The following is a 10,830-nucleotide window of genomic DNA, read 5'->3' as shown; positions in this document are numbered from 1 at the left end:
GAATCAGTACCGCTCGTGCATTTCCCTATCATATATTACGTTTTATTTTAGATTGACAGAAAACCAAATCGCCAACGACATGTGATAATGAAGTTCTTTGACATTGATTCTTATTCGGGGATCAATGTCCAATTATTTACCGACTTCTGTGACCATTAAGATAAGAAAGGGCGATCTCGGCGAAGGGCATAAACACTCACTCCCTATCTTTGTTATGCAGTAATGTAAACAGCCATCACGTGGATCGGACTGGCTATCGGTAAAAGTTCCAGTGTGCACTAGTTTACGTCTATGCACATCTCACACTGCTGCCAATTGCAGTCGTTTGGAACCAACGGGAATTTCTCTTAGGTTGTGTTGCAGTAGCTTCATTTGAGATGTTTCCAGCACCTTTACAGTCGACTAATGTCTTATTAATTGGAGTAGTGGTGAGCTTGGTGTTTCAAGTCACGTGTGCTCACATCTGCATAATCTCACCTCGACAGAGAGGCCCGTTTGATATATCACATGTAAGTTTGATGACAAAAATAACATTAATCATGATGTTGTGATGCTTTGTCGTGGTATTGGCCTATTGATTAGACTGCTGGAGTTTCAGTTCACAGAGTTGTGGGTTCGAATCCTATCAAGTTAAGTTAACTGATGATTTCACAATGACTAGAATAAGTATTGTCTAGTAGACTGAATCACAGTTTATTGATTTGTGCAATTCAAAATCACAACCATGTGTTTGTATGAGGAGACATTTGGCTGTTGCCAAATTTGGTGTTTTACATCCTTGTGGGAGTTTGCCATGTTCGACGGGAAGATTATCTACAACACACTGACTTCTTTCTTCGTCGTGATTATAGACGATTTGGCTGCCATGCCCCCCCCCCCCCCCCGCTCAAGGGATCATAAACATAAATTAAACACACGTTCTCGCTATACTTCTACAACGTAGGACGTTTTACACTTGCTAAACAGCACACTATTCAATGGCGTGCCCTAAAAAGACACCAACAAATCACGAGTTAACGGCCATACAATGGTGTTCATGATACCGAAACAAAGATTACCATAATATAAATGTATTATGTGTTTCTACCTCCATTCAAAAATCAGACGTATACAAAACACTATGAATAGTTGAGCTTATAAAAATAAAGTCATTGGATCTATGAAAGAAATAGGTCAGGGTGCCGAAGCAGTCAACATTGTGATGCACAGTGTGTAAACCTATTGGTAGGGCCTAGTTATGATCCGTCTCGACATTGTTGTATGTTCACCCCGGACGAACTTTAAACGGCACATCCATTAGTTTCACAACTGTGGTAGGAATTTTGGTGTGTTTTTCTAAATCGATGCAAAAAGGGAATCCTTAAAAAAGAAATCCCAGGAAAATTGTTGAGGATGGAAATTTTATGCTAAATAGTTACTTTATTCCCGATTCAGGTATTTCACTCATTCCTATAGAGTTTAGTCGCAAATCGGGTGACAGTTATGGATGAATGACGTTGAGATATCCATTTAAAAGTCCGGCCAAGATATTACACTAATATCAGACCAAAGTTCAATATTTCAAATTGTGTAAATAGCACAATCAGTCTATCGATAACTTATAGTGCAAGTTATCGATAGAGTTCGTCGCCACTAGCCTATACACGTGAACTTTTATAATTCGTTTATTGTAAGGCCAAGTAAAAAAGAAACATGTTTAGCGTCCCCGCCCGCTTCCTTTTAACAGGCCGCCTCCTTTTTTATTTATTTTTTATTTTAATTTTTTATGCACATTATTTTTTTTTGTAAGGGTTATTTTAAACGATCTCAGCTAAAACAATCTGATGTCTTGTCTGAATGTCTTGACCAAAATGTTTCATTTATGTATTGTGTGTTTGAGCAGTAGAAAAAAACCAATGGATATTTGACATTTTTAAAAGAATGGCGGTCATCTTGAAATAAAAAATAAAAAGCCCCTCCTCCTTCCTTTTTTTGAGAAACCCGGACGCTAAACATGTTTCTTTTTTTACGTGGCCTAATCTTGCAACCGTAAAGCATAATTGATTACACTTTGTGTTCCATACAAACTAAGTATTTAAAGTACATTGCTATTGTTGGTGAATCCCACATTGTTTTTGAATCTACATTGTACGTTTTATGTTAATTATTTATGATTTGAAACTTTGCAATGTGGGGGACAAAATTACATAAACACTCGCTATGAGCTGCGGTGGTTCTAAAAAGCACACTGTGGTGTTTTAACAACTCGACGTTTCGTACAGTGTGCTCTGATCGTGCTTTACTGCGAACAGGTTTTTTAATTTATTGAGGGCTCAAAGGGAAACTAAAATGAAATTCTTGATGAACTACATGTTTAGGCATTGGTATGCAGAAAAGCAATAAAAACAAACTAGATAATAACGTCGAGAAGAATCAGACCTTTAGGTTCACACACTCGTGCTTCGGCACCCTGAGCCGGCCGTTTCTTTCATAGATCCATGGCTTACTTTTTAAAATCGTTGATGAATTACATGTGTAGAGGTATGCAGAAAAAGTAACAAAACTAGACAATTATATTGACTACTTTTTGACCGTGTTGTTGTTACTCCAGCCAGCAAGCAGTACATGCATTCGCCATGGAGCACCATGCGGTGGCATGCCGCCTGAAACACCCACAGTGAAGTACATCGGAGGGACGAATATCCTCGTGAAGTTCCAGCAGAATTTGAACCACTATGAAATCGGCTATCCTGGTAATGATCATTTCACAAATTAATGCCACTTTATATTTCAATGAAGAACCAAATAGCGAACGGATTTGGGACCTTTTTCTTAAACCAGCCCTTTCCTTTTCCTCCATCACCCTTTCTGTCGGCTTATCTCACTTTTTATTTCTTTCAACTTGATCGCTTCTGTCACACCAGTTTACTTATTAAGTGTGTTGTGCCGCCATTTAGACTTCGAGAAATACTTTGCTAAGGTTGAAACGTCAGGGGTCGATTTCACAAAGGACCCAGTCTAGGAGATATTAAAAACTTAAGACTATTCCTAAGTTAGGACAAGTAACTTGTCTTAACTCGAGCTAAGACTATTAACTCTTTGTGAAAATCCACCCCTGGGGTGGATTTCACAAAGGTAGTCCTAACTTAGGACTAGTCCTAGGCAATGCAAAGAGATAGGACTGGTCCTAAGTTAAGACCAGTAACTCATCCTAACTTAGGACTGGTCCTATCTCTTAACATTGCCTAGGACTAGTCCTAAGTTAGGACTACCTTTGTGAAAATCCACCCCAGGTCACTAAACTTGTCTGTAAAATAAATTTTCAAATGTTGTCAGGCTATATGGACGTTGCTCTTGCCAATAACACGTCAGATGATGCACACTTCGACATTGTTGCAGTGTTTGGTGATATGGATGAGCATGCGCAATCACATCAAAGAAACTACACCCTACCGCTGGTGAGTTCATTTTCAAGTTCGGTTTGAGAATGAATTTAAGCTTTTATTTGTAAAACAATGTACTCTGTATGTTCGTTTTACAATAAATATACATCTAAAAGCACAGTTAGCGCCTATCAGGAATCGAGAAGAGATGTTCCGTATAATAAATGTGTCCCCAAAAATCGTCTCTTTAGATTGGTCCCTGCCTTTAAAGACATGCACTGGTGTCACGTGTACAAAGATGTCATTGGATACAATGATATCATTTGATAAAAGTGATGTGACGTAATTAGCTTTCCATATCTGTGTTATGATTGGTCGAGGCTACGAAGGTTATTTTGTTAACTGCATGTTTTCATGTTTTTATTTGAATTTTTTTTTAACTGCATTAGTAGAATTTGAACCTTTGCATGGTGGAGATAAGATATAGAAGAGTTTGCGGTAACACCATGTAATAACAATCTCTAAATGAGTTGGGGTGGTTCTGAAAAGAACCGTTGACCCAACGGTTCTTTTCAGAACCACCCCAACTCATTTAGAGATTGTTATTACATGGTGTTACCGCAAACTCTTCTATATTTTAACTGCATTATTTCACGTTCTTCGTTTTTCTGTCAGACTTTGCCCGACATTGACTGTCCCCATTGTGTGTTACGAACAAGATACATTGCGCACAAACCTGGAGAGACACCATTCCTTCAATGTTCAGATATCACGATCCAATCATCCAAATCAGCAGGACTCGTCACAGAGGATACCCAGAGTCGATCGTCCCCGTCGTTTATAAACAAGCTTCTGGGTACGAGGTCAAAGCTACCCATAGACGTTCCCACCACAGCACCCTCAGCCACCTTGTATGGGTTTGCCTGGAACGCCGAGAAGTCCGGCGGCAGTGTGTTTGTAACAGTTGATACGCAGACCGGAGTGAAGGCAAAGGCCGGATCCATGTATTTTGGTCTCGGATCCGGGATTCAATACGGAACACCATCCCCAGTGTAGGTGTGGCAGGAGATTCTGTCCCCCATGTGGTGAACTGTGTACAATTTCTTCCGCTTTTGAATCCTCCTTCTCTAGCCCATGTTAATTTCCCATGGGGGACAGAATCTTCAGCGACAGATTTCCCTATGACAGAAGGCATCCACACAAAATGCTGTAATTCAGATGACAAAAAAGACCACTCCAAACGACAGTTTGGCATAATTTTGTATACATTTTTAAAGAGCGACGCTAAGGTCAAATAATGCACTTTTGTAACGCACTAATTTTTCAATTGACTATTGTTTGAATTTTAGCAATCTTTGACCATACCTTTAATAGACCCCTTGCACTAACCGCCATCTTTGATGAAACGTGCACACGTGGAAGGCAATCGTTGGCTAAGAGATGCGCAGCGCGTCACGCGTGCACATTTCCCATTGTTTTACATACAAAATTGTGATCGATGACGTCATGTGCAATCCATACGTAAGAGCAAACACAAGTATTCTCTTTCCCGATGCAACATTAACATCTACTGAATTATGCATGTTTGTCTTGTTCTTTAATTATGCAGCGCTCAATCAAACAAGTTCATCTTGGACCAGATTGTTTGCTATGGTCGTGAGATGCCTTACTTGAACCTCATAGAGCATCGTAATGGGGGGTTGGATGCCACACCTAATAAGATCTTATGGATTGATATGGTGGTCAAGGAGATTGCTGGAGAATATGAACTGCAACTTCCTGAAGAAATCCCTATTGTTAGTATGGTGCCTTATCTTAGACAGGTGTACCTTGCTATCCAAATCAAAGAGATTGAGTCCAACAAAGGTACTTATTGGTTTGTAAAGGCCTTGACACATGAGGCAATTTTTACAGGTAACTTTTACACAGGCAATCAACATTATGATCATGCATGTACAGGACCACTTTGGTAGCACATGAGTAAACATTTTAACATTGTCCTTGCTCTATGGTCTTACGATCCACACAAAATGTGAACAATGAAACATGTGAATGGATTTTGTTCTTGGAGATTGTCTGGAACTGCATGGTTGCCGATTATGAAACAAACAAATATGCAATGTAACATTGTTAACGCTCACAAAGTGTAGAACTTGTGCACAAGATGCCTAGTCTGGTCCCCTGACCAAATATTCCTTGACGTCTCTTGTTAAAAATCTTAGGTCAGGTATCACCCACGGTTAAATATAGAGCATGACGCAACTTCTCAGGGTCGGGGGTCGTCTCCAGGGAAACCATGTCTAGTCTGCACTAGTTGGTTGCGATAACGTAACCCTCCTCCCGACGGCCGCCAGGCCGGAGGGTTACGAGATTATTTTGATCGGAAATTAATTACAATCTGGTTCAACACGTATAATTTCGACAGCTAGTCACCAGATTTGCCCCATTTTTACCACTTTCAAAAATCATGAAAATTAATCCTCAAGCAATGTCTAATGAACACTCAAGTTAAAACACCTTTGAAAAAACAATTTTGAAAAAAAGGACAAAAACTTACCAGGGGTGGATTTCACAAAGAGTTAGGGCTAGTCTTATCTCGAGTTGGGACGAGTTCTCTTAGGACTAGTCCTAAATTAGAACTAATCCTAACTCTTTGTGAAATCGACCCCAGATCCCGGAGCGATTTCCCAGGTTTATATATTTTGAACTTGTTGCATCGCTTTGCAAACGCTTTATTTAAGGACAACGCCTGCATTGGCAATTGCTGGCATAAAAACTCCTGGATCTACGGCCGACAGGACTGATATTACGACTCCATACCGAACATCAACGATACTGTCCGAATCTTGACGACAACACGTTCGGAACATTTCGGATAACTTCGAAAGAGGAGGAATTCCTCCTTTTTGGTCACGTGATTTTGGGTGATACCGGACCCTAAATTCGACAGAGCCTAGTCGGAGATTTTTGGGTCTGGGAACCAGACTACAAGATGCCATTTTAGCTGTACGGCGCCCTCCCTCGCCTTAATGTCAAAAGGCGGTTGTTCATTGGTCAAGATTATAAAATAGCAACCACCTTGAAACATTAGTACTGAAACATGCATTTTTGAAAATGTTAATAACGATCTAGAGCTACCAGGTTGTCTCATTACTGTCTTCATTTTTTTTTATAAAGCAAAATAATAGTTTGGCTGACATCAATTTTTGCTTTTCCAGGAAATTTCTTATTTCAGTACGCCACAATGACATACGTAGGGAAGTATGAGCTGCTACATGTAACCAAGACCCCTGAGCCACTCTATGTGAATTTCCTGTCTGCTTGTTTGAACTACGAGACCAAAATGCATTACATGCTTATTGGGAATGAGAACTCTCTCCAGGAGCTAAATGCAAGAATCTACTCATTTGACGTGGCAAAGAGGTAAGAGTTTAGTGCGGTTTTATTAATATACATGTATACAAAGTTATTTTTGATGACGCACGGCCTGAAATCACAATCCACTCTCCCTCCAAATACGTCATGCAAGACAAGCTGCCACCAGAAGTAATTTCCCCTAACGACAAGAGACGAACCAGCTACCATTGCTTCACCAGACTCAAAATTTCATGAAGCCCTTAAAGGGAAGGTACACGTTTGGTAATTACTCAAAACAAATATTAACTTAAAAACTGACTTGGTAACGAGCATTGGAGAGCTGTTGATAGTATAAAACATTGTGGGAAACAATCCCTCTGAAGTAGCATAGTTTTTGAGAAAGAGGTAATTTCTTCTCACTTAAATAATAAAAGACTTCTAGCTAGAAGTATTTTATTCTTATCTGAAAGCACACAAAATTCGTCCAATAAGGATGATTTTTCTTTCATCATTTTTCTCGCAACTTCGATAACCGATTGAGCCCAAATTTTCACAGGCTTGTTATTTTATGCTTATGATGGGATACTCCAAGTGAGAAGACTGGTCTTTGACATTCCCAAACGTGTACCTTCCCTTTAAATCAGACACACATTGTACGGAATATTACCGCCAAAATATCTTCTCGAGAAATAATGATGATCATGTGGCTATACTTAGACTTGTGGACAAGTCGTAAAATCGGCCCCACGCGCTGAGATAGTGCTCTCGCGAGATCACTGCTCTCGCGTGAACTGATGGCTCCCCGATTTCGACATGAGGAGTCGAAATCGGGGAGCCATCAGTTCGCGCGAGAGCAGTGATCTCGCGAGAGCACTATCTCAGCGCGTGGGGCCGATTTAACGACTTGTCCACAAGTCTAGGCTATACTATGTAAACAGCTTTCAAACTTCAACTACTTATTCTTATTTTACTAACTCACCTTTTCCCCTATAATGTCACAGAAATCTTACAAAGATTACCGAAGTGGATGTGAGTCAATACACAATCGCTGATATTCAAGTTTACGAGAAGACGGGTAAGATTCAGAACTTCCTAAGTGGCCATGTGTTATTCTGTTCTCTATAATAGTTTTCCCCTGTCACCCTCCAATCCAACCAGGTTTTCTTTTTAGCAAATTATTATACTGCATTCAATGTCGTCTCCCTGCACAATAGACCCCTTCCGTTGGCCGCCATATTTGATGAAACTTGCACACGTGAAAGGATGTCATTTGGCTGAGAGTCTTGCGCAGCGCGTAAATGCGTGCACTTATCCAGAAGTTGAAACCAAAATGGCGGTCAATGACGTCATGTTAAACTCTTCTATTGATTTCGTTCGTTTAATACGGTTCGTTGTCGTTGTATTTAATTGCACCGGTCTTAAGTTGAATATTATGAGATTGATTATATAGTTGAATAGCCTCTTGCTACATTTATAAAACGTCATGATCTTTTGCGAGCATTATTGTAATGCTTTATTATAATCTTTTTCTTTTTTCTTTTTAGGGGAATTGCTGTCCGTGTCACCCGGTCTCTTTGGTGACTCGTACCCAGCCTACACACTAGTAACACTAAATCCAATGGATGGTTCCATTAAGAAGAAATATGAAGTTGCACCTGCAGGTATGGTTAACAATTATAAGTGATTGTAAAATGCAAATTAGTAGGGTTTGAAACTTTGCATGTTGGGAATGAATGAATTCTCTTGCCTGTTGGAACATTTTATTTTATTTATTTATTTATTGTTTTATTTTATTTATTTTTTTATTTTTTTATTTTTTTATTTTTTTATTTATTTTTTTTTTTTTTTTTGGGGGGCACTGATCTCTGAGATCAGCGGGCCACTTAAATTGCTTTTTAATAAAAGGCGCGAAGGAAACAAACGTGTGCACTTCAGTGGGTCCCGAATGTTGGCGGTCTACCTGTTTGTCAACATTTTTTGGGTGCCAAGCCATCCAACCTTTACATGATGTATGATCACACTAAAGTGAACGATAGGAGGAAGCGGCAGTCAAGGGCAGCCCTTTTGCGACTTTTTTTGTTCAACCCCAAATCAATCCATTAGTCATTCACTTAAATTTGTTTGTATTTTTCTCTCTAGGAATATTCCGTCAGTATTATGGAGGGAACGTCATCAACATTGACCAAACAAATGGAGTTCTCTATCACGTCCTGCAAACGGAAAGTTTCAAAAATATCATCGCAACTATTAACCTTGATACAGGCGCAGTGTCCTATTCGGGTATTACAGATCTTACGAAGATCTACAATTTGGCTTTTTACTAGAAGTGAACTGTTTTATTCTGTCAAAGATTGATCTTCAAGTTGTTTAATGAATAAGCTGACTAGGCACTTCAATACATTGTTTAGTATATTATTTCTACTTGACAGTAATAGAGTAGTTTAAAGACACTGGACACTATTGGTAGTTGTTAAAGACCGGTCTTTTTACTTGGTGTATCTCAACATAATTATGCATAAAATAACAAAACTGTGAAAATTTGAGCTCAATTGGTCGTCGAAGTTGCGAGATAATAATGAAAGAAAGAACACCCTTGTCACATGAAGCTGTGTGTTTTCAGATGCTTGATTTCGAGACCTCAAAATCTAAATTATGAGGTCCCGAAATCAAATTCTCAAAAACTATGTTACTTCAGAGGGAGCCGTTTCTCACAGTGTTTTATATAGGCCTTCTATCAACAGCTCTCCATTACTCGTTACCAAGTAAGTTTTTATGCTAACAATTATTTTTAGTAATAACCAATAGTGTCCACTGCCTTTTAAAAGAAATGGAATGTGGAAAACAACAGGGATGGATTGGGAAGCTGTAATCCAGGCGCAGTGTCATATTCAAGTAATACAGACCTTAAGAACATCTACAATTAGGCTTATACTATAGAAATAAAATAAAATGCTCTTTCACAGATTGAGCTTAAAGTTGTTTAATGGATAAACTGACAAGACACTTCAATACATTGTTTAATTGACAAAAGAGAAGGTTAAAAAGAAGTGGGATTAGGGGAACAACATGGATTGTACTAAAGGTTTGCGGTAAACACCATGTAATGACTATCTCTAGATGAGTTGGGGTGGTTCTGCAAAGATTGTACTTTGGATTGGGAATCTGCAATCTAAAAGCTCACGGTTTAGAATTAACCCAGATCTAACTCTTCCTAACTTAAGACTAATCTTAGGACTTAGGACGAGTTCCAAGCCTGCACTGTAGCATGCGGACCTTAAGATTAATCCTAAGTTAAGACGAGTTACTCGTCCTAACTCGAGATAAGACGATGTCCTAACTCTTTGTGAAATCGACGGCTGGCCAATTCCGGGGTCAGTATATGACACAGAATTTGTGTCAACATAACCCTCACAACGTTGGGAAACTGATTGAGAATCGTCATCATATGAACCCCTATTTTTTGTCAGCCTGGGGCCAAATCGCGTCAGGTCACCTGGAATCGAAATCCGGTTTAATTCTGACCCGGGACTTTTTAGGGTGTGACGGCAATCGGGGAAAGGGGAAAGGAGAAGTTGTTCAGGGACAATACAATCGAGATGTCTTGCATGAAAAATGAATCAATTATTTGGGGTTAAGGATTCCTCCATTATGAAACAAATAAAGAAAAATACAAAGATGTTATTTTAGTGATTGAAATGTGGTGCTTGATATTTGGTGGCATATCCCTCCCCCCCCATCCTTTTATGTCTTCATTGTAGTGAGAATCTAAGGAATTTTTTAAAGATTTTCTATAATAATAGTTTTTGTTCAGGCACAATAAAATACAAACATGGCCCAGAAATTGGCCATGTACCCGCAGCAGCGCGAGGCTGATTATAATGGTCAGTTTGACATGGTTTGACCCGGTATTTACCCAGTATTCAGAACCTTCAGAAATGTATTAAAACGCCTGGGGTGGCTTTCTAAACATACATCAGTTAGTCGTGCATGCAGCAGGCTCCCTAAGTGTTAAAATATTCTCCTTTTTTTTTGGGGGGGGGGGGTCAGATTCCCTTGCTCAAAATGACATCAAGTCTGGATTTGAAGTATTTCTCATGTCAACTGGTAGGAG

The 10,830-nt window shown here is 39.3% G+C and overlaps 1 protein-coding gene across 1 annotated transcript; it reads left to right on the top strand.

Annotated features, from left to right (window-relative positions):
* Positions 1–200: 200 nt before the first annotated feature.
* LOC139951330 (uncharacterized) lies at positions 201–10,374 on the top strand. The gene is made up of 9 exons (XM_071950182.1): positions 201–509; positions 2,591–2,732; positions 3,316–3,437; positions 4,038–4,414; positions 4,972–5,228; positions 6,581–6,785; positions 7,721–7,794; positions 8,264–8,380; positions 8,859–10,374. The coding sequence occupies exons 1-9, from the start codon at positions 378–380 to the stop codon at positions 9,041–9,043; spliced, it is 1,611 nt and encodes a 536-aa protein (XP_071806283.1). The 5' UTR covers positions 201–377; the 3' UTR covers positions 9,044–10,374.
* The last annotated feature ends 456 nt before the right edge of the window (positions 10,375–10,830 follow it).

Source organism: Asterias amurensis, chromosome 19, assembly GCF_032118995.1.
Source record: "Asterias amurensis chromosome 19, ASM3211899v1".
In the NCBI taxonomy this organism is placed as follows: domain Eukaryota; kingdom Metazoa; phylum Echinodermata; class Asteroidea; order Forcipulatida; family Asteriidae; genus Asterias; species Asterias amurensis.
This window is presented reverse-complemented; position numbering and strand designations above follow the sequence as displayed.

What these genes read in the sequence shown, in the direction of transcription:
- LOC139951330 (XM_071950182.1), top strand. Translation starts at nt 378, where the DNA reads ATGTTTCCAGCACCTTTACAGTCGACTAATGTCTTATTAATTGGAGTA. An exon ending in TCATTTGACGTGGCAAAGAG is followed by an intron (nt 6,786 to 7,720) that starts GTAAGAGTTTAG and finishes ATAATGTCACAG; the next exon opens with AAATCTTACAAAGATTACCG. An exon ending in ATATGAAGTTGCACCTGCAG is followed by an intron (nt 8,381 to 8,858) that starts GTATGGTTAACA and finishes TTTTCTCTCTAG; the next exon opens with GAATATTCCGTCAGTATTAT.